At 46.2% G+C, this 21,853-nt stretch overlaps 8 protein-coding genes and 1 long non-coding RNA gene across 10 annotated transcripts; 3 read left to right on the top strand and 6 right to left on the bottom strand.

Annotated features, from left to right (window-relative positions):
- Positions 1-768: 768 nt before the first annotated feature.
- LOC134284274 (late histone H2A.2.2-like) lies at positions 769-1,484 on the top strand. The gene has a single exon (XM_062843018.1). It carries the CDS (start codon positions 901-903, stop codon positions 1,294-1,296), a length of 396 nt encoding a protein of 131 aa, XP_062699002.1. The 5' UTR covers positions 769-900; the 3' UTR covers positions 1,297-1,484.
- A 291-nt stretch (positions 1,485-1,775) lies between these two features.
- LOC134284272 (RING-type E3 ubiquitin-protein ligase PPIL2) lies at positions 1,776-3,666 on the top strand. Its single transcript, XM_062843016.1, has 3 exons — positions 1,776-1,932; positions 1,999-3,099; positions 3,184-3,666. Exons 1-3 carry the CDS (start codon positions 1,901-1,903, stop codon positions 3,617-3,619), a joined length of 1,569 nt encoding a protein of 522 aa, XP_062699000.1. The 5' UTR covers positions 1,776-1,900; the 3' UTR covers positions 3,620-3,666.
- On the bottom strand, positions 3,627-4,103 carry LOC134284273 (mitochondrial translation release factor in rescue). The gene has a single exon (XM_062843017.1). It carries the CDS (start codon positions 4,101-4,103, stop codon positions 3,675-3,677), a length of 429 nt encoding a protein of 142 aa, XP_062699001.1. The 3' UTR covers positions 3,627-3,674.
- On the bottom strand, positions 3,627-4,537 carry LOC134284275 (mitochondrial ribosome and complex I assembly factor AltMIEF1). 2 transcript variants are annotated; one of them, XM_062843019.1, is made up of 3 exons: positions 4,459-4,537; positions 4,213-4,398; positions 3,627-4,153 (listed from the first exon to the last, which is right to left on the bottom strand). In XM_062843019.1, exons 2-3 carry the CDS (start codon positions 4,387-4,389, stop codon positions 4,115-4,117), a joined length of 216 nt encoding a protein of 71 aa, XP_062699003.1. In that variant the 5' UTR covers positions 4,390-4,398; positions 4,459-4,537; the 3' UTR covers positions 3,627-4,114. The 2 variants fall into 2 exon arrangements, with proteins under 2 accessions (XP_062699003.1, XP_062699004.1); XM_062843020.1 differs by having other exon boundaries at positions 4,469-4,530.
- A 107-nt stretch (positions 4,538-4,644) lies between these two features.
- Positions 4,645-5,151, bottom strand: LOC134284276 (histone H4). The gene has a single exon (XM_062843021.1). It carries the CDS (start codon positions 5,058-5,060, stop codon positions 4,749-4,751), a length of 312 nt encoding a protein of 103 aa, XP_062699005.1. The 5' UTR covers positions 5,061-5,151; the 3' UTR covers positions 4,645-4,748.
- A 1,941-nt stretch (positions 5,152-7,092) lies between these two features.
- On the bottom strand, positions 7,093-8,406 carry LOC134290857 (uncharacterized). Its single transcript, XM_062858071.1, has one exon. The coding sequence runs from the start codon at positions 8,404-8,406 to the stop codon at positions 7,093-7,095; it is 1,314 nt and encodes a 437-aa protein (XP_062714055.1).
- A 1,695-nt stretch (positions 8,407-10,101) lies between these two features.
- LOC134290858 (uncharacterized) lies at positions 10,102-12,968 on the bottom strand. The gene is made up of 2 exons (XM_062858072.1): positions 11,154-12,968; positions 10,102-10,362 (listed from the first exon to the last, which is right to left on the bottom strand). Exons 1-2 carry the CDS (start codon positions 12,966-12,968, stop codon positions 10,102-10,104), a joined length of 2,076 nt encoding a protein of 691 aa, XP_062714056.1.
- A 243-nt stretch (positions 12,969-13,211) lies between these two features.
- On the bottom strand, positions 13,212-14,531 carry LOC109622768 (uncharacterized). Its single transcript, XM_020077200.3, has one exon. The coding sequence runs from the start codon at positions 14,529-14,531 to the stop codon at positions 13,212-13,214; it is 1,320 nt and encodes a 439-aa protein (XP_019932759.3).
- A 6,005-nt stretch (positions 14,532-20,536) lies between these two features.
- LOC134291609 (uncharacterized) lies at positions 20,537-21,272 on the top strand. The gene is made up of 2 exons (XR_009999186.1): positions 20,537-20,604; positions 20,659-21,272. It is a non-coding gene; the product is annotated as an uncharacterized LOC134291609 (long non-coding RNA).
- The last annotated feature ends 581 nt before the right edge of the window (positions 21,273-21,853 follow it).

Below are 21,853 nucleotides of genomic sequence, written 5' to 3' on the forward strand. Positions count from 1 at the left end.
CTTCTGATTTGACTACCACCGGATTCTCGAGCTCGCCTCTAGGATTTCTCTTGATCTTTTTCAGCTTTCTTTAGTATTTTCCTTTTTCTGGAATTGTCTACCAGATGTGCCCTCATGGAATAGTAATTTTGCTCTAGCCACTCACTAGCATGCTTCAAAATTTATCAACTTTTTTTTTCGGTATTTTCTGCTTTCGATTCCGATAACTTTCTCGGAACGATGAGCTTCTCGGAACCCGAAATTCGCATACCTCAGAATCAAAATTCCATCCAAGCAAAATGTAAACAAAAACAAAACTCATCGGCTACCGCATTCCGCAACCGCAGATTTTGAAAATTTTCAAAATAAAACGCGGTTTAGTACTTTTAGTACACCGCTGTTTCTACCGCGTTTTTATCATTGCGTGCAATCCGAACTGTTTTCATGAAGTCAAAAATAAATTTGACAACCGCATTCCGTTCCCGTTCCGTTTCGGTCGGCATTGCGTTCGGGCCTTTAGTGTTGCCTGATTTATCGCAAAATCAAAACAATATTGCCCGATATCTCGCTTTTCTTGCAGTTTTAGGGGTGTTTTTCAACAAATTTCGTCGATCATTGGTAAAAAGAGTTACTCAGATTTTCTCAGAGTTACTCTCGTTTGCACAGTGTCTTGCCCCTAGATTATTTATGCTAACAAGTATATCCATTTTTCTCCGTGTAGGTTTTTCGTGTGGAACGTTTGATCGATTAATTATTTTTGAGACACCCCGACTAAGCTTGCTGTCGGGCGGGACGCCGGGACGTTCGAAAACTTTGGCGCCAAATCGCTAATCAGTGTTTGTCTGTGCTCTGTGATACACGTCGCAAAAGCTTTTCCTGTTTTTCAAATAATTAAAGCCGATTTACCCGTAAGTTTTCGTCATGTCCGGTCGCGGTAGTTCCGGTAGTTCCAGCAGCAAAACCACGAAACTCAGCAACCGAAAGACCCGCAGTCAGCGGGCCGGATTGATGATGCCGGTGGGACGCATCCATCGGGCGCTCCACAGAGGTAACTACGCGAACCGAATCGGTGGCGGTGCGCCCGTCTATCTGGCGGCCGTGCTGGAGTACCTGGTGGCGGAGGTACTGGAACTGGCCGGAAACGCCGCTCGGGACAACCAACGGAGCCGCATTATTCCGCGCCATCTGCAGCTTGCCGTTCAGAACGATGAAGAGTTGAAGAATATCCTCCAGGGGGTCACTATTGCCCAAGGCGGAGTGACACCGAACATCCACGCCGTGCTGCTGCCGAAGAAGACGACGACGCGCCGAGAATAGGAAGGTACGGGAGGCGAGGCGAGTTTTACAAATCGTCCCAGATTGGACTAAAGTGAATTGAAATGTTTTCTATGGGTTTGTTACAATAATAAATTGTAAAGAGTACAATTTCAGCCACTATATATGTATTAACATTAGAATGAATTTGTCTGTCTGACCCTTATAGACTAGGGAACTACTTTTGGGGTCGGGAATGATTTTAAAGAATGTTTAGGAGCTCCCCATCTGAAAAAAGATGTTTCCATACAAATGAAGCGGAAAATTCTGCATGACATCTAATTAGGCGGAGGTTTGTAAAGGCAAGAAATGGTGGGGTGAAGCCTCTCCATCGGTAATTTCTGCAAGATTCAAGAACTAATCAAGCAATGAGATGTTGATATGCCGGATAAGCCCAAATGGCGAATTGATCCGGAAATATAGAACCCTTTTGGCATTTTGTGTAGACTTTTCGTGGTGTGCGTGCATGCAGTGTTTTTGTTCGGACTGCCAGTGTCAGACGACGTTTGAAGTTTGTATCAACAACAACGCAGAAAATTGAAAACAACATTCTTGAATACTTTTTATTGAAATAATCTTCTAATATTCTCAAAGAGTTTGCTTCAAAATGGGTAAAAAACAGCACCAGAAAGATAAGATGTAAGTACCAAAACAAGCATACTGGAAGTTTTTCGATTAAACCGACAATTTTCCAACACCACACAGGTACCTGACGTACACGGAGTGGTCCGAGTTCTACGGTGGCCACAAAGCGGCTTCGGTCGAAAACGAGCAGATCAAGTTCAAGCGACTGCCCTTCGATCACTGCTGTCTGTCGATGGTTCCCTTCGAACATCCGTACTGCGACAAGGATGGGAATGTGTTCGAGTTACAGGCCATCGTTGACTTCATCAAAAACTTCAAGGTGAACCCGGTAACGGGAGCTCCCCAAGATGGGAAATCGCTGATTAAGTTGAACTTTAGCAAGCACCACGATGGGCAGTACCACTGCCCGACGCTGTTTAAGCCGTTTACTAAAAATTCACACATCGTGGCCAATGGCAAGACGGGAAACGTATTTTCCTACGAAGCTATCGAGCAGCTGAACGTCAAGGCCAAGAATTGGAAGGATCTGCTGGATGATACGCCATTTACGAGGAAGGATCTGATCACGATTCAGGATCCGGCCAATTTGGAGAAGTTCAACATCAGTAGCTTCCATCACATTAAGAAGAATCTGCGGGTGCAAACCGAGGAGGAACTGGCGGAGAAGAAAGATCCCCAAGGCCGGCTGAAAACGATTTCGATGGAAACCAGGGAGATTCTGACGCAGCTGGAAAAGGATTACAAAGCTCCGGAAGAGAAGGCCACGGAGCATAAGGTGGCGGACAAGTTCAACGCGGCCCATTACTCCACGGGGGCGGTGGCCGCGGCTTTCACGTCCACTTCGATGGTTCCGGTGTTGAATCACGAGGCAGCCATTATCGAGGAGGATGTGATCCGATACGAAAGGGTTAAGAAAAAGGGCTACGTCAGACTGTTGACGAACTTTGGCGCGCTGAATTTGGAGCTGTATTGCGATCAGGTCCCGAAGACGTGCGAGAACTTCCTGAAGCATTGCCAGACTGGGTATTACAATGGATGCTTGTTCCATCGATCGATCCGGAATTTCATGCTGCAAGGCGGTGATCCGACAGGGGTGGGTAACGGTGGAACGTCAATCTGGGGCAAGAAATTTGCCGACGAAATCCGGCCGAATCTGTCGCACTCCGGGCGCGGAATCCTGTCGATGGCCAACTCGGGTCCGAACACCAATGGGTCGCAGTTGTAAGTTGAATTCTGTGTAAATTTGACCGCAAATTTCTCATCAAACAAAAGACCATCAATAATCTGGATTTTCTGTTTCTTCAGCTTTATAACATATCGCTCGTGTCGACACCTGGACGGAAAGCACACCATTTTCGGCAAGCTGGTCGGTGGCCTGGAAGTTCTCACCGAGATGGAACGGGTTGAAGTGGACAACCGAGACCGGCCGATCGAAAACATCTTCATCCAGCGTGTGCAAGTGTTCGTCGATCCGTTCCTGGAGGCGGACGAAGAGCTGGCCAAACAACGCTCGGATGAGCTGGAGCGCGTGCAACGGGAAGCGCAAGAGAAACAGAAGAAAACCGCCCGGGCACAACCCCTGAAGGTGTTCCGATCCGGCGTGGGCAAGTATCTGGACAAAGAGGTAACGAAGCGGCTAGTCGAACCGGAAGCGTCCACCAGCGGGGTGGACCCTACGCTGACAAAGAAGCGCAAAAAAGAAGAAACGATCAGTAAACTGGGAAACTTCAATGCTTGGTAAGTCTGAGTTTTAACTAATCAAAATCTATTTAATATCTATCTACAACAGATGATGTTCAATCTTGCTGTCCGAACTCCCTTTCCTTCCACGCTTTCTTCATCTCTTGACGCTTGACTTGACGCCGAGTAGCTTCCGAATGTTTCTTCTGTTCGATCCTCCTCTGCTGAGCCTCCATCGATTGATCGCCGTTCTCCAGTTCGTCCAATTTGGCAATCAGCAGCCGGCGAGCTTCCTCCCGGTTTTTGAACAACGACCTTGAACTGTGACACTGGATCACTAAGCCGGTCGGTTTGTGCGTGAGGACCACTTTGTTGTTGGTTTTGGCAACCGATTGTCCACCGGGACCGCTGCCACGGACAAATGTCTCTTCTAGGTCTTCGTCGCGCAAGGTAGGTACCTTGGAGGTGTCGATCGTGGTTTTGAATCGCAGGAAAGGTCTTTGGATGGCTCGGAGTTGAGCAGATGTCCTCATCAAATTGAACATAGTTTAGCGATCTAGATCACTCGTGCCTGGTCGAGTAACGCTCTGCCTCGCTGGAATCAAACATTAAAGCGTAAACTTCCCCTTTGTTATGTATAACAAACTAAATTACCTTATAACAGAATTCAATCTCCTTCTGGTCGCGCACGTTTCGGTTCAGCTCGAATTCACGTCGAACCCGCTGCAGAAAGTACTCCTGGTCGGTGAACTGCAATTGAGAAGCGTACCGACGTAGGTCTCGATATAGTCGTAGAATCAATCGCTGGGACGTTAGTGATGGGATGGTCATCGTGCTTTCCTATAAAAGATTTTATTATTGACAAATTTCACGATTTTAAATGAGTTATGTGAAACTTACATCAGAATACCTGCGACCGCTGAACGAATCGTGTGTAGCTCACGCACGAAACGAAAACAACAATGTTCGCTGTCAAATTAAATCATGCCGTGAAGAGTGTGGAAAGTCTACAAACTTTGTTTTCCTTCCACGACCAAGATGTCTCTAGCGGAGTGGATGGACTTTCTCGATGAAAACAATACAAAATATGGCTTTTTATTTACTCGCTTACAAAAAATATATTTCTGATCAACTCCCCACTGGAATGCTTCCGTGGCCCTTGACTTCCGTCCTCACAATCCACGCACCTCCTAACCTCCGAAACCGTACAGCGTGCGACCCTGTCGCTTCAGCGCGTACACCACATCCATGGCGGTCACCGTCTTTCGCTTGGCGTGTTCCGTGTACGTGACCGCATCCCGGATGACGTTCTCCAGGAAAACTTTCAGCACTCCGCGGGTTTCCTCGTAGATCAGACCGGAAATACGCTTCACTCCGCCGCGACGCGCCAAACGACGGATGGCCGGTTTGGTGATGCCCTGGATGTTGTCCCGCAGCACCTTGCGATGCCGCTTGGCGCCTCCTTTTCCGAGACCTTTGCCTCCCTTGCCGCGACCAGTCATTGCAGTGTTTATAGATCAAAAGAACGTCCGTCCGATACGAAGTTGAACTGAGAACTGATGCGAATATTTTCCGTCCACCACTGTTTTATATCAAACCTACACCGGACCAAAACATCCTCTACAAATTATATGAATCGTAGACAGATTTCACAATTGAGTTAATAAACTATAGAGGACGAATGTCGCTGGCGTCGCTGCCGAAACATCTCTTGCTGACGGAGATAGGCCGGGTTATAAATGTCAAAGCGAAAAAGTATGCAGTTTGACAGATAGATACCCGACATGTTTCCGAACGAGAACAAAGGGAACAGCAGCGACATTCGTCCTCTATAGTTTCTTAACTCTATTGATTTAACCTAGGATTTAACCCCAAATTGGGTTGTTTACCCAGGCCAAGGCTTAGATAACAAGATGTTTATGATTATTTCACTAATCCAGCAACAACATTTGAGCAACCTATTGATAATTAGTTCCATTATCTTCAATAAGAAACTCTCTTGGTGGAACTATACTAGGGTGCACACTTGGCGACACTAGCGCCAAAAGGTAAAACAACGGCAAACTTGTACCCCGATTCGAAATGTGACAGCGCCGCGTAAAGGCCACATTCCCAGTTATTTCAAAACAACCGTTGCAATGCTTTACACAACAGCACTACATGAGCTTGCACGTTTGTTCTCTGTGCCTCGGCCCTGCGGGGTGGGAAGTAAATAACAGCGAGAGAATTTTGCAAAACCTCGCTGCTACCGTCAGCTTTGATCCAACTCAAGTTTTCATCAATCTACAATAACAAATTGAAAAATGAATTGCCACTTTAAGGTTATGTCATCGACAACGTGATGTTTACTTACCAGTTTTCGGTTTTGGTAAAATATATACCCACTGTAGACCAAAGCATCGTTCCCCTTTGACGATTTCAGTACTTCCGGGGTTGGATGTTCCAAAGCTCCATCGTCAAATCCAGCAAAGTCCTTGTTCTTATAAAACTAACTATGAATGCCCCGCTCCCGCAAGGGCATGAACGATGTCACGGAGTGTGATATTAAATCAACCAACGCGCGCGACTTTCTCAAACAGACTAACTTTTATTTTCCCTTTTAGTTACAGAGTTGGTTTGTGCTCTTACCTTCCCCGCTTCTCTCTCCGCGGCGCGCATTCTCTTGCCGCCGCCGGTCGATGACGATGATGCAACGGGACACCAACGCGATCCCTACCGCATCGTATTAAACCTGCAGGTTTTGTTGCTGACGCAGCCTCTGCGCTGCGCCTTCCAAGTCCTTCAGGCGGCGCGCGTTCCTGCGCCACCTCCAGATGATGATGGCGACGATGATCGCCATGACGAACAGAACGTCGATCGTATATCCCGCGACGTTATGCGTGGAGATGTCGTTCTCCACAATCACGTCCGCTGTATCGCTGCTGAACGGCCACATCTCGGGTTTCGATAGCTTTCCGGTGAAGTGCTGGGTAAAAGTGATGGCCGCCTGGTTGTCGCCCGGCTGGAAACTTACCCAAGGCGTACAGTTTCGCTAACCCATCACTTAGTGTTGATGTGCCAACTCGAGTGTCGAGTCAAGTAGCTGGGGCACATTTTCTGCTGACGATGAGCTCCAGCTTCGGTGCCAAGTTTGCCCGCAGATTCATGGTGCTCTGGGGCATATTTTCCGCTGTGACAGGATTTCTTTGTCGAGAACTCTGTCGCCATGAATTTATGCTTGAAGTTGCAACAACAATTCTGCAACTGCCAACTTCGGTGCCACTGGGTGGTATTTGACTACATCCATTTTCTCCCCCCTTTGGGACGAGGGCGTAGGCGGGCGTCCCAAATGGCTTGAGGTGGAGGGTCTTCCTCGTGTTCTACTATTACGTTGAGTGGAGTTTGTTCTGTATCGTTGTTGGCCGCCGGTAGCTCGATTGGTAATGGGGCTAACAGTCGAACGTTGCGTTTGTAGACATTATGCCCAACGCGAACCGTGGCAACGCGCACGACTCCGTCGGCTCCTGGTTGTATGCTGGTGACAATGCCCATGGGTCATTTTGCCACAGGATTGTGGTCATCTCCAATGAGGACAACTTGCCCAACTGCTAGGTTGGGCTGCTTCTTGGTCCATTTGGCCATGCAGCGCAGATGTTGCAGGTATTCATCCTGCCACCTCCGCCAAAATTGCAGAGTTTGATGTTGAATACGCTTCCAGCGTACCGATATGCTCCCGTTTTCGATAAATTTGCCTGGGATTGGCAGAGCAGTCATTGATCTTCCGATGAGGAAGTGGCCTGGAGTCAGTGGTTCTGGGATGCTAGCATCCGTCCAGACCACTGTGAGGGGGCGAGAGTTCATAATTGCCGCCACCTGGTAGAGTACAGTCTGCAGTTCCAAAATGTTGAAGCATGCCCCGCGGGCTGCTGCCGTGAACAACCGTTTTGCAACTTTGATGTTAGCTTCCCAAAGCCCTCCAAAGTTTGGGCTTCGGGGCGGTATGAAGGAGAAATTTATCCCCTTGTTGGCTGCTATTCCGACCAATTCGTCTTGAAAGATCTCATTGTTATAGATTTTCCGTAGTTCTGCAAGTTCCCTACTTGCTCCAACAAAGTTCCGTCCATTGTCTGAATAGATTACTTCTGGCTTCCCACGCAGTGAAGTAAACCTCATCAGAGCAGCAATGAATGCACCTGTGGACTGATCTTCCACCACTTCAAGATGAACTGCCTTTGTTGAAAAACAGACGAAGATGCACACGTACACTGTCATCCTCGTTTTGGCCCGTGGGCTTGGCAAAATCTGAAACGGACCGCATAGATCTACTCCGGTGTGGGTGAATGCTGGGGATGGATTCACCCTAGGTCTTGGCAGCTGGCCCATTTGCTGTTGAAGCTTGCGCGGCCTAGCTCGTGCGCACAAGATACATCGATTGACGACAGTTTTGGCCAGTTTTCGGAGGTTCCGCATCCAATAGCGTTGCTGGAAGTCCGAAATGATTGTCTCCAAGCCAGCGTGGAGATTTCGTCGATGAATGTGCTCTAGTATAATTTTTCCGAAGAAATGCTCTTGGGGTATTATTGCTGGACGCCGTTGATGCTGAGGTAAGTCGGACAGGCTAAGCCTGCCCACGATGCGGATGAATCCATCTTCGATTATTGGACTGAGATGTTGAAGGGGGCCCTGCTTTGTAGGGGTTCCTTGTTCCTCTAAGTGAGCGAGCTCCTTTGGATAACTGATGCGCTGTAGATGCTTGACGATCAGTTGCTCACCAGCCTCCAGTTCGCTGACGGTTAGGGGCCCGAAGCATGGCTCTCGGTTAATCCCGCGACTTTTGATGGCCGCTGATTTAGACATGAAGTTGTTCATGGCCCTATCCAGCTTTCCACGCTCGCCATAATGGCGGATGCTATAAAGCAGTTTGACAGTATCTGTGCCCCAGGTAAGGCAACGACTTATTTTATCCATAGCAACCTTTGATAAACACATTTCTTCCCTGCTAGAGGAAAACGAAAGAGGAAAAATTTCTGCGTTTCGTTATCGTATCTAAACAAAATTAATCAGTTTTATAACATTTATTTTTCTTTTAGCCTGAAAACTTGAAATATGTTCGTCATGGCCGGAAACCGCCGGAATGGGATTTTCGCTTATGCACTTCGACAAACGTTAACTATCTTACTGAATCATACTTTCTGTCGCGCACTTCGCGAGGACCGTCCGGACGATGACCTGTGGAAGCTGGACGCCCGAGGTGCGTCGATTTCTTGGGCCTTTTCCCGAACCGCCGTTGGTGTTCACTGACAACAGGAGCAGCCAGCCGTGATTACGGGTCACGAGGTTTGGGATTGCGCCGAAATACGGTGCCTGGTAAAATCCTGAATCCGTTCTCGATCATGCTTCAAGGGTTGCCACGGATATCCAGCCGAATAACTAAATCAACGGCTGGATAACTAACTGGCTTTGGAAGGTCAAACAAACTCCTATCCGTTCAAAACTTGGCGAATTAGCACAGTGGTATTCAATCTGTATCATCTCTTCCCTTTACGACTATCTTTCAATTGTTTCGATGATTTTTCTCGTCAAACCTTCACTCCTTCGAAGGGGCGCTCACTCTGTTGGGTCAGTCTTTTCCGCTTTACGCCCAGTTGCGGTTCAATGAAGACCGCCACCCATCGCACTCAGGCGTATGCGCGTAACCACCTTCAGGCGCAGAAAACAAATTGAACGTTGCGAGCTAGCGCCAACTTCACACTTATTGCCCTAAATTCCCACACTCCACAAATTAATACGTTACGACAAATGTTACCCGTCGAAAACAAAATTAATGTGTTGATTTCACCTAGAATGTAAAACCACCGACAAACAGACGTAACACTCTGAACATTTTTCGATGTAGTCACGGAAACATTCGCCCAATGCTAAAAAAAACAGTTTGGCCAACCATGAACTAGGTTGCGGTAGTGAACAAACGTCAAACTTGAGCAAAACTCATGCGAGCACCACGGGGGGACAGTTGGCCAACTATCAAATATTGGAATTGGTCATTAAATCGGTGTAAGATGGGAATGATTAGTGGTACGTATGTTGGTCTGTGATAAAATATAACCCTTTTGGCTGGGTTAGTACTGCGAAGTCGTTCATTGAAATGCAATTAACAATCTAACCAAATTGACTATTTATTATTAGGTGCGGAGTAAACTGTTAGGAATTTCTTCGGGGTACATTGTCACAAGTTATGATCATATTTATGTGGTAAAGTTTGAATATAGACTTTGATACATTGCCACTAGTATTTGTCTGAGGGCAATTATTCTAGCTCCGGCAAATCCGGAACTGTTTGTCGAATTCCTGTTCACGACGATCAGGAATTGCCCTGCATAATCGCCTGAGAGTTTCTCGCTTGTTTCTGCTGTGCTCGCAACCTCGGCATTGATCCTGTCCACTGTGAATCGCCATTTCAGACCGCCTGATGGCCGCTCGTGGGCACCGCTGCTGGGATACTGGCCCACTGTTGCGACAGGCAAGAGCTCATAGCCTACAACATCTCCGAATCCACGAGTCATGTTACTGTTGGAACGTCAAATTGTTGGTCAATCCCTCACTTTGGCCACGTCGCACGTGTTCCACGAAAAACTCCCCCGCAAGACGCCCTGACGAAAGCTGGTTGTATCGTCGCGTACCGACAAGACTGTCCGTAACACTAAACACCACATAACGAGCCGCCATTACAGCATCCGGATGATCTCGAGTCGCTGGCTCCCGATCATCCACCGCGGTCGCGGCTTCCGACGCCTCAAAGTCATCACCCTCGACATAGCCGGTCGGCTACTGGCCTCCCACCAAAACTGTTAGACGGGAACAACATATAATGATGTGGCAATTTTTCAGACTAGAAGATAAAACTGATTTTATAGAGATACATGCAGAGAACATAAATGAGGATCAATAAATCCATTACCTTACGAAGTGGTATTTTAACGATAAGCGGGATGATTATTTCAAAGTTTCAATTTTGTCTGATGATAATAATAAAATTCAGAGTTTGTTTTTTTTTTCCGTTGACAAGGAAAATAATTGTTTATCAAAGGTTGCTATGGATGAAATAAGTCGTTGCGTTAGCTGGGGCACAGATATTGTCATATTGTTTTATAGCATCCGCCATTATGGCGAGCGTGGAAAGCTGGATTGACGACAGCAAAATGCCTCCGCGTCTTCTGGAATGAGTTATGGTGCGGGTAACTTGATATTAAGTCCTCCACCTCACTGCTGGCGCTGTCTCTGTCGGTTGACGAACAGATTGCTATCACTTGCGGAGCGCCATATGCCTCAGCGCGCCGTCTGTTCTCTAGCGCATAGTTTGTGGCATGCAGCCATATATCCTTTTTCGTGGTTAGAAGTTTTCTCACGGAGATACCTCTCGAGACTATGTCAGCTGGGTTCTGATCCGTTGGAACGTATCGCCAATCCGCTCGATGCGTAAGGGACTGAATTACGTTGATTCTATTGCGAACGTACACTTCACTGTGGGGTACGCTTGAATGAATCCAAGCCAAGACTACTTGTGAATCGCACCAGTAGTATGTTCTTTGAACGTGTGTTGGTATAATGGAAATTACCCTTTTCATTAACTCTGCTAGTAGCTTTGCTCCCAGAAGTTCCTTTCGTGGAAGGGTGACATCCTTCATTGGCGCCACTCGAGATTTGGCGCACAATAGGTTCATAGATATTCGATTTTTCTCGTCTATGCAATATGCATAGACCGCGCAACCATAAGCCAGGTTAGAAGCATCTGAGAATCCATGCAGTTCCAGGTGCACGGGATTGCTAGGAATCGCCTGGCGCGGAATTGTCAAGCTAGCAAGTTTTGGTAATGTTTTCTTCAGCTGCTGCCATTCATGTTGCGAATCAGCTGGGATTTCGTCATCCCACTTTAGCTTAATTTTCCAAAGTCCTTGAAGAAGGATTTTGGCTGTGATGATTATTGGCTGCATGATTCCTAGTGGGTCGTACAGCCTCAATATCTCTGAGGCGAGCTGCCGTTTGGTCATTTTCTCATGGGAATTTACCGGGTCATTAGCGATGCACCGGAACGTGTCAGCCTTAGGCGACCACGCTACACCTAATGTCTTTATGATGTCATGGTCCCCAATTCGGATTTCTTTCTCCAAGTCCTCGTCAGATACTCCAGCGAGGATGCTGACGTCGTTGGACGCCCACTTGCGTAGAGGAAAACCTCTCTTCATCAGGGCTGATTCCACTGCCTGCCGCCTTTCCAACAGTTTTTCGGCTGAATCTCCCCCCATCATGAAGTTGTCCACGTAGAAGCATTGTTGAATAACCTCAGCAATTTCAGGTTGTTCGGGTCGAATTTCCTCTCCGACCTCATGAAGCGCTCGGCATGCCAAGAAGGACGATGCCGCCTCGCCGTACGTTACCGTTTTCAATCGGTATACTTGTATTTCCTCGGAGGGATCGTTCCGCCAGAGGATGCATTGGAACCACGAATCCTCTTCGTGAAGATTTACTTGCCTATACATTTTCACAACGTCGGCTGTGGCCACTTTGTCGTGGCATCGGAAATCCAACAACAGGTCAAATAATTCACGCTGTATGACAGGACCACTGTGCTGAATGTCGTTGAGTGATATGTTACTTGACGTTTTTGCGCTGGCGTCGAATACTACTCGTAATTTTGTTGAAGTGGAATCTGGTTTGATTACGCAAGAATGCGGTATGTAGTACCTGACCTTGGATTTGTCCTTGGAGTGGACTATTTCCATGTGATTCATCGCGAGATATTCAGCTAGGAATTCTCTATACTGCTTGTAAACTTCCGGATGATGGGCAAGGCGTTTTTCCAAGGATAGAAATCGCCGTTTTGCCTGCTCAAAAGAATGGCCTAGTAACTGTGGCTCATTTTTGAAGGGAATGCGGACTACATATTTTCCATCCGCTCCTATCGTCGTGTATTTCTGAAAATGCTCCTCGCTTGCATTCGCGCTGTGGCAGGGCTTCGCTTCCGCAGAAGTTACCTCCTCAAGCGCCCAAAAACTTCTGAACAGATTATCTAGTCCTTGATCCTTGTAGCTATGGTCTGGGGCCGATGCGCAATCCCACTTGCTTGATACTTCAGGCTCAGATGCTATAACCGCCGTGGTAGCTCGTCGCGGTACTTGCAACGATGTTAGTCCGCCAGCAAGCCACCCGAATGCGGACTCTTGGAAGATTGGTCCGCTGCCCAGATTGATGGATCTGGGTCCCATGATTTGGAAGAATATTCGCGATCCAAGTAGTATTTCGACTGGTTGCTTTTGATAAAAGAGTGGGTCAGCTAGTTCAATGCCCGCTGGTACCCTTATTTCTCCTGCGTGTAGTGTGATACTGGGTTGGTCCTCAATCAGGCGCGGGCCAACCATCATGTCCACTGTCATTGTGAAATCGCCACTCTTAGAGGCGATTTGAGTTGTAACTTTTCGTCGCGCATTAATACCTCCGCTAATCCCTTTTATGGTCAGCTGGGTTTTCGAAAAAGGCAACCCAAGAAGGTGGGCTGCCTGTTCACTTATAGTTTCGACCTGACTACCCGAGTCGAGCAGGCACCTTACTTGGTACCAAGTCGTAGCTCCCCTCACTTGGACGAGGGCGGTAGCCAGGAACACGTAGCTGCCTGGTAGTCACTGGGTGATACTGGTTGAGGCCGAAGCCGTAGTCGTTGACCCTTCATTGCCCTTTTGGGTTGGTTGCGGGGGGTTTTCCGCAGCTTCGAAATGCAGGAGCGTATGATGGCGCGCCCCGCATTCCTTACAGCTCACGTTGGAGGAGCACTTTTGCACGGAGTGCCCCCAAGACATGCAGTTGTAGCACCGCCTGGATTTGGACACAGCCTCCCACCTCTCCTTGAGGGGGAGCTTGTTGAAAGCAGCACAATAAAAAATGCTGTGCTCTTTACTTCCGCAAATGAAGCAATTTTTCTGATTGTTTTGTGATTGAGCCTTTTTTATTGGTTCTTTGGTTGGTGTAGCAGCAGCTACTGCTGCGGTTTTGTGTTGACGCCCTCTAGGCGGCACCTCTTCCAGGTACTGACAAGCCAACTGATTGGCCCGTTTTCCTAATTCGGCCTTGAATTCGGCCCAAGTGTAGATTTTTTGTAGGTCCAAGCTCTCTTCGAGCTTGGATAGGGTTACGTCGTCTAATTTGCCCTTTACTATGGCAATAATTAGGCCGTTGGCCACACTATCTAGCGTTTGATTTCGCTCACCTTGGATTTGGTGAGCGGCGTGGACTGCGGTGTCTACTGCGTCGATCAACGCCATAATTCCCTTGGCGTTGGGGCTCATGATTTTCTTCACCATGAGCAATTTAGTAAAGTAGCCTTCGAAGGCTATTCTACGCTTGTAAAAGCGTGTTTCGAGCTTTTGCCAGGCCTCGGCAAAGCTCGTTCCCGAGTTTTCGAGTGCCTCGACTGAATTTTTGGCAGGTTCGAATTTTTCCAGGCATTTTCCCAGAAATGCGAATTTATCCGCATCTTCATTCAGAGCGGATATTCTCTTCTCGAAGCGGCTCTTGAATGAGAGCCACTCCGTGGGTGAACCGTTGAATCTTGGAAGCTCGATCCGCGGTAAATGGTCGGATCGACCTGAGGACTGCTGGATGGTCTGATCCAGCAGAGCGTTTGAAGAGCTGCTTGAAGGAGCTGGCATCACCTTTTGAGCCATTTCCTCCAGCAGCACCTTAGCATTTAGGTAGACAGCCATCAAAGGCTCTCTACGCTGTTGAGGGCCATCAAGGCCCTCCAATCGTAGCAAGACGTTGGACGCCTGCTCATACAGGCCGTCCAGCATTCCTATCGTTGTTTTTAGCTGCACCCAGGTGTGGGTCTGGTCCTTTAGCTGCTTAGCATCGCTCGCCAACCTTTTCATACTGTTTTCTAATGCGACCAGCTGGTTCTTGCTGGTGTCCACCAGCTCGGCTCGCTCGTCCTCAGCACGCGGCATTTTCACTTAATTCACTTAGTAAATGGGAACGGACTTACTTTAGGGTGTAAACGGCGTCCGCTCCTTCCAGTTTCCTCGGCTTGAGGTTGTGGCTCCCAGGTCCGAAGCTGGGGGAAGATTGCACGGTTCCCACGACGGACAGCACCTCTTCTGTAGGGATTCTCCGGAATTTCACTCTTTTATTTTTTCTTGGTTGGCGTATTGTCTCTCCTTCTGTTTTTGCTACCTTTTCTTGGGTTTCTGACATGCGTATTTTGTTCAGGCACTACCAAATCTTCGATTTGCCACTTTGATTCCCCATGGACAATTAATTAGGGCTCACTCTCTGGCGATATTCACGTACTTTACTTTTGCAGACGCTGGGCGCCAATGGCATTCACAATTGATGTTTTCACTTAGATTCACTAGCGGCCGGACCAACGTAATAGCTCCGACGGCAAAACGGCAGACGACGGGCAATTAATAAATTAACGATTTTGTTCGAGCACGATCAAGATTGACTGTCCCTCTCCACACGGGGCGACTATCGCTTTGTGTCGCTTGGGTTCACTAGAGGATTGAGGTGTCCGGCCATTTGGCCGAATGCCGTTTGGCCGAATGTCGTTTGGCCGAACGCCATTTGGCCGAATGCCATTTGGCCGAAAGGGTCGTTTGGCCGAATGCCGTTTGGCCGAATTATTATCAAAAGTATTTGGAGGCGTGGACAAACTCTGGATAACATTCTAGCTGCCAATATGATCATCAGAAATATTTCCTTCTTTTAATCATAGGCTATTCTTTCAAGTTTTACCATCAAGGGATTAGTTGGCGTTGAAACTGGTACTATTTTTGTCAGAGATTTTTCCTTCTTTGAATGAATGGCTGTTCTTTCGAGCTATATTGATATAGGCAACAGTGGCAAGATCACTTAAGTTCATCATCCTTTTTCGGCCAAATGGCATTCGGCCAAATGGCGTTCGGCAAAATGACCCTTTCGGCCAAACGGCATTCGGCCAAACGGCATTCGGCCAAATGGCGTTCGGCCAAATGACCCGGAACCGAGGATTGATTAGCACACGCGATCACACTTGAATGATTACGAGATGAGTTACATGAGCGATCAGCCGGTGCTGATCACGTCGGGGTCACCAAAAATGTTCTTATAAAACTAACTATGAATGCCCCGCTCCCGCAAGGGCATGAACGATGTCACGGAGTGTGATATTAAATCAACCAACGCGCGCGACTTTCTCAAACAGACTAACTTTTATTTTCCCTTTTAGTTACAGAGTTGGTTTGTGCTCTTACCTTCCCCGCTTCTCTCTCCGCGGCGCGCATTCTCTTGCCGCCGCCGGTCGATGACGATGATGCAACGGGACACCAACGCGATCCCTACCGCATCGTATTAAACCTGCAGGTTTTGTTGCTGACGCAGGAGCCTCTGCGCTGCGCCTTCCAAGTGTTTCAGGCGGCGCGCGTTCCTGCGCCACCTCCAGATGATGATGGCGACGATGATCGCCATGACGAACAGAACGTCGATCGTATATCCCGCGACGTTATGCGTGGAGATGTCGTTCTCCACAATCACGTCCGCTGTATCGCTGCTGAACGGCCACATCTCGGGTTTCGATAGCTTTGGGAACGTCCATAAATTACGTCACGCTTTAAGGGGGGAGGGGGGGGGTCCAGCAAAGTGTGACGACCCATACAAAAATTTCAGAGGTCCCATACTAAAAGTGTGACATAGGGGGGAGGGGGGGTTGAAAATGGGCAATTTTCGCGTGACGTAATTTATGGACGTTCCCTTTCCGGTGAAGTGCTGGGTAAAAGTGATGGCCGCCTGGTTGTCGCCCGGCTGGAAACTTACCCAAGGCGTACAGTTTCGCTAACCCATCACTTAGTGTTGATGTGCCAACTCGAGTGTCGAGTCAAGTAGCTGGGGCACATTTTCTGCTGACGATGAGCTCCAGCTTCGGTGCCAAGTTTGCCCGCAGATTCATGGTGCTCTGGGGCATATTTTCCGCTGTAACAGGATTTCTTTGTCGAGAACTCTGTCGCCATGAATTTATGCTTGAAGTTGCAACAACAATTCTGCAACTGCCAACTTCGGTGCCACTGGGTGGTATTTGACTACATCCAGTCCTCTTCGTCAGAAGACATGATGTTCGTCATTGAATTTAATTTTAGAAGCACTTTAATAATCGCAGCGATCGAGCTGATGTCGTACGAACAATGGTGAAAAAAATTTCTTTATGGCTCGAAGTGTTGCTTATCTAGACAAGCTAGTGCTAGAGCAAGCCCATAAATGAAGTCACGTAATATATATGAGCAATGTCGTTTCCCGTAGTGAAGATAACAACATCTTTTATTATTTTTCACGATTCACTCTACCTAAGTACCCCTCAAAAACATGACATAATTCATGGACGCTGCTCTATCACTAGGCATTTTTTGTTCCATATCATAACCTCAAAAGCAACATGTGCTGAGTAGTTAGTTGGGACTTGGGAGTAAAAGGAAGCAATAACAATATTTCAATATGATTATTTGTTTTTCGACAATATTATGTAAATGACAAAACATTTATTTCTTTAAATGTTTATTGGTCTGTTTTTCATTAATTACATTCGATTAATATTTCTCTTAGTTCCATTGAGATACTCATATTGTTTATGTGAGACACAGTAGGAAAAATATGTGCTTTCTATCTGTGGTTGTTTGAAAAAAATCAATAAATCAATAATTTGAGCATGATATTTGAGCATGATGCGTCTGTATCGCGTGCATCTCCTCGCGGCCATATCGCCGCAGCCTCATGTGGATTTGATATGAGCGCCGCATGCAGAATTTCTCACCATCAGGTCGCTCATAGTGGGACGGGCATATTTTGGCAACTTGATGGAAAAGAAGAAGACAAACGCGTTTCGCGGATTTATCTTGCAAGGCACAATAGATTGTCCGCATCACGACGGTTTCAAACCGAACAGACTCAATATATACCAAAACTTCCGTATGACATTTTTGAGTTTAGCAAAGCCATCTTGGCAAGGAAACCCTGACCTTGAAAATCATAAACTAGTGTTTTCGATTTCTCCAAAAGACTGCAAAGACAACATTCTGAGGCAAAACTATCCCAGTCGTATCCCGGAAGGAAAGGAAAGATCATGAGTACATGTTCGACGAGAAAGGCACTATCACCACTAGGTGGATTAATCTGGTTTTTAGTTTTTATTATTGTGTATTTTTACTTATGCTAATTCTACACTATTATTGTAACTGTTAGTTCAAAAAGCTGATTTTTTCACAATTTGTCATGAGTAAACTTCGGTTCTACAGTACCTGCAAGTGGTTACTTTTCTTTTTTGTTACAGAACTCAACTACGTCGTAGAATGGATATCAATAGAGAAATCGATATCGTTTAAGAACAACTGCAAAGTAAAGTTTTAGATGATTTGAACTCTTACTCCTAATCGATTATGAATTACCCTAATCGAGAAGATATGTTTGTAGTTGTTGTTTGAAAAAGATATGTTTATTGTATATGTTTGGCGATGATTACGATGATACAATAAACGTAGCTTTATTGTCATCATCAATAGTAAAGGATTCTGCTGAAGAACCTGTTCATAAAAATACAGTGGAAAAAAGCCATCTTCTGCCACAGCCTCTGGCTTCAAAAAGGGCATAAGTAATGAAAGCGGTCTTAATGTGCCATCCACTAGGTTGTTCATGACGCTTAAACGTCTTAATGGAGCTGCAAAAAAGAGGTTTAGGTACCTTGTTGATCACAGGCATAGCCGAGATGAGACCCGAGTCTTAGCAGAGAAACCTTTCCGAGTTCTTCATCCCGATCCAATTAAGAGCAGACTTGTTAGAATCCCAAAATGGCCGCCACAATGGCCGGCTTCTGCACCTACTCACGATTTTGAGCGCTCAAATCTCTTCGTTAACAAAACCAACGCACCTCATCTTCTGATTTTAGGCTTATTACAAGTGAACAAGAACAGAATAATAAAATTCACTGTTGTTTGAAGCTTTCTTCTTGAGATTTGTGCGTCTGAAGTTCCAATGCATTGTTGAAGCGGGATTTCAAGACGTTTGTCCTTAAACGACGCAGGAATGTCGACCTGTGTGAATCTACTTCTTGAAACACAAACCCTCCTAAAAGTCAGATTGATAGAGGGTACACTTCTCAAATAAGGTCTTCTGTTCAAGCACAGACAAACAGAAGTAACACTCTGCGAAACGACTTGGCACATGCATTCAACGATCTATTCAAATTTTATTCGATTTGCCCGATCCTTCCACTAGAGGCGCTGGTGTTCGATCGCTTTGACGCTTGCCAGTGTACACGTTGCTGAATGATGCAAACGAAATTACAGGCGATTTGTGTAGTAGTGTGCGTGTTAGATAAACATCAAATTAAAATTCAACATGGCCGACAGTGTCTCGCGCGATTATACCAACAGGTAGCAGTGTGCTAATGTAAAAGACACCGGGCAAAAACTGTTAATGAATTTCCTCTAAGAGTTACGTCTGTTTGTCTGTGGCTCAAGGTCGACTAGAACAAGCTTAATTGTGTGCCTCATAAACTGTAATACTCAGAGGTAACGAACTATATTAGAGTTGGCATTTTTCCTGAAGGCTTTCCTATTATTGAACTCAGTACACAACAATGAACGATGACACAAAATGAAATACTGAAAAATGTTGTTACACAAAGAAAGGAGCGAATTAAACCTAAGTTTGGCAACTATTTGTTCCGACCAGGGTATATGATCGTCATCTGCAAGAACAAAGATACAGCCACAATCCATCGCACAGTGGCTTATTTCAAACAAAATAACGGATGCATTTCAGAAACGCGTTTTCAGTTTATGGAAAATAGTATATCTTATGTAAAAAATTGCGGGGAATCCAATGGTGCCAACCCCTTTTCGGAAAAATGACAGGAAGTGCCCCATTTTGCCCTTTTTCTCCTATAAATTAGACGTATTTCGATATACTAGGCCATATAGAAGCATGCACAAGATAAAGACATGCAAAAAATATGCTACTTTACGTAAAAAAGTCCTAGGCATTGAATACCGTTATCCCCTTTATTGGCAAACATCGAAAAGTGGCCCAATTCACCCCTATTCCCATATAAGTAGAATTTCTTGTGTACGGTACGGAAACTCTGGATTTCGCCAACTCTCGAAAGCAAACGCTGGATTGATGCTGTTAGCTTCATGCTTAAATTCATTTTATTTCAGTCCTTTTTCAAATTCGGTCATAACAATACTCACAAATTTGGTGAATCGACGGAATGAATGGAAAGTTGGTGAGTCGTCGGATTCACCTCGTAGATTTTAGGCAAAACATGGATTACATAATTGTTAAGTTCAGAATTTCATCTAATTTAAGCTACTTACAATTCTGTCTCTAGAAACGGTTCAAACAAGCGGTTTCTTGGATTACTACGAAAGATTGATGGAAAAACTTTGATATAATACCCAAGCAACACACATGTTATATTAGAGTTACGACAGCGCAAGTTTTGGTTGTATAGAAGTTAATTTTACGTAATTCCAACATTTGTAACGAGGTTACAAAATAACATCCCACCCATCCAAGATGATCATGACCCTTAAAAAAATATATCAGTCATATAAGCTCCGTTTCGACTAGGGACCCAACGGGAGTGTCAAAATTGAACATGTAGGCAATGTTTGCCCCCGGAAGAAAACTTCCGAAGTTGAGCCTTACCGATGAATGGCCTCGCGTTCGGGTGTAATACGAGCTCCAAAAGAATAGAGCCTTTACGTTTTGCATAGCGTGGGACCCAAAACCAATCCAACCGCGAAGCAGTGAAAACGTGCCAAGAGAGCAGAGTAGTTAAAAAGGTGGATAGAAAAGTTATAGAAGAAAAGTAGGTGAAAAGTGAAGACAGGCAGAAATAGAAGAGAGTGGAATTAGACAGTCGAGGTTAGTAGAATGACCAATTTGTCTAGAAATTGTAAAATTAAACGGTCGGGATAATTGCAGGAAAGATATTACCCGACAACGTTGACAACCTAACCTACAGTGTGCCGACAGTGAAAAACTCGAAAGGTATTAAACAGTGAATCGTTTTGGGCACAAATTAACTGTTCTATTCGTTTGAAGATAAAACCTTCAAACGAAGGTTCCACTCTAGGGCGTGAACACCGGCTGGAAACCCCTCGATCAGCTGATCGGGCCTACACGTGTCGACCAAAGACGTCCCATTATCGAGTCCGTTTCGACCCTCGCGGTCCGAGCCCAACTCAAAAGCTCGCCGCCCGGCTGGTCTCGGATAAACCGCCGCCACCGTCCGTTTAGTGACGGAGCAAACCGCCGCCGCCGTCCACCTAGCCACGTAACAAACCACCGTCGCCGCCCGTCCAGCGACGGAGCGCATTCTTGTCGCCGCCGTCAGACACAAACGCACCGCTGTCTGAGGCCGCACGCCATCTAGCAGCCGATAGGCCACGAACGCTTACCGGCCAACGGTTCGAGGAGAGGAATCACCCACCAGGATCATGCAACAAACGCGCGCAACGAGGAAAGCCCTGACTGCAGCTGCATGTCGAAGACAGTGACGTACACAGTAAGCGAAAACCGATACTAACCCCTCGCTAGGAATAAACATGTAGAATTCCAAAACGTTCCTCAATTAAACTGCATGCTTGAATGAAACGTCGAATTGTGTAGTGGGAGGTTGGATCAGAAACACGCTATATAAACCGTTTATTTCTTTCGATTGCGATTATGATTTTTTCTTGAATTTTGGTCTCCGTCTGTTGGGTTCAGTACTAATGATTTGCAAACCCGCCCTGAGGTCTCAAGCCGGAACGGGAAAAATATAAACTGATAAACCGCACCTTCACGGTAACTTTTAGTTACCTGGCGCATAAGTGAGGGTCGTGAATTCCTTAAACCCAAAAAACAGTCCTGCCCGTTACACATTGTGTTGGAATAACGTCAAATAAACTTCTATAGAACCAAAACTTGCGCTGTCGTAACTAATATATAACATGTGTGTTGCTTGGGATATCGAGCGAAAATAAACTATGATAGCGATTAAGACTTCAATTTCTGTTTATCATCTATCTATTGTTCTACTCTGTTTTGATATATCCGCTTCATCGATGACAGATCAACTGACATATCTCAGATCATTATGCTGGTCGCGACAAAGCGTTACGTACGGGCAGCGCAACGTCAACGGGGGGTCTATCGTATCAACTGGAAAATTATTATCTATTACAATGCACAACTTCGATAAAGACATTCAAAAATGTTTGTACCTTATAAATAAAAAAAAAAACAAGGAATAAAA

This window comes from Aedes albopictus, chromosome 3 (assembly GCF_035046485.1).
Source record: "Aedes albopictus strain Foshan chromosome 3, AalbF5, whole genome shotgun sequence".
In the NCBI taxonomy this organism is placed as follows: domain Eukaryota; kingdom Metazoa; phylum Arthropoda; class Insecta; order Diptera; family Culicidae; genus Aedes; species Aedes albopictus.

Coding starts and splice junctions, on each gene's coding strand:
- LOC134284274 (XM_062843018.1), top strand. CDS start 901: ATGTCCGGTCGCGGTAGTTCCGGTAGTTCCAGCAGCAAAACCACGAAA.
- LOC134284272 (XM_062843016.1), top strand. CDS start 1,901: ATGGGTAAAAAACAGCACCAGAAAGATAAGAT. Junction 1,933..1,998: donor CAGCACCAGAAAGATAAGAT/GTAAGTACCAAA, acceptor AACACCACACAG/GTACCTGACGTACACGGAGT. Junction 3,100..3,183: donor AACACCAATGGGTCGCAGTT/GTAAGTTGAATT, acceptor CTGTTTCTTCAG/CTTTATAACATATCGCTCGT.
- LOC134284273 (XM_062843017.1), bottom strand. CDS start 4,103: ATGTTCAATTTGATGAGGACATCTGCTCAACTCCGAGCCATCCAAAGA.
- LOC134284275 (XM_062843019.1), bottom strand. CDS start 4,389: ATGACCATCCCATCACTAACGTCCCAGCGATTGATTCTACGACTATAT. Junction 4,154..4,212: donor AGATTGAATTCTGTTATAAG/GTAATTTAGTTT, acceptor GTTTGATTCCAG/CGAGGCAGAGCGTTACTCGA.
- LOC134284276 (XM_062843021.1), bottom strand. CDS start 5,060: ATGACTGGTCGCGGCAAGGGAGGCAAAGGTCTCGGAAAAGGAGGCGCC.
- LOC134290857 (XM_062858071.1), bottom strand. CDS start 8,406: ATGAACAACTTCATGTCTAAATCAGCGGCCATCAAAAGTCGCGGGATT.
- LOC134290858 (XM_062858072.1), bottom strand. CDS start 12,968: ATGACAGTGGACATGATGGTTGGCCCGCGCCTGATTGAGGACCAACCC. Junction 10,363..11,153: donor TAGCAGAGTTAATGAAAAGG/GTAATTTCCATT, acceptor GGAGGCCAGTAG/CCGACCGGCTATGTCGAGGG.
- LOC109622768 (XM_020077200.3), bottom strand. CDS start 14,531: ATGCCGCGTGCTGAGGACGAGCGAGCCGAGCTGGTGGACACCAGCAAG.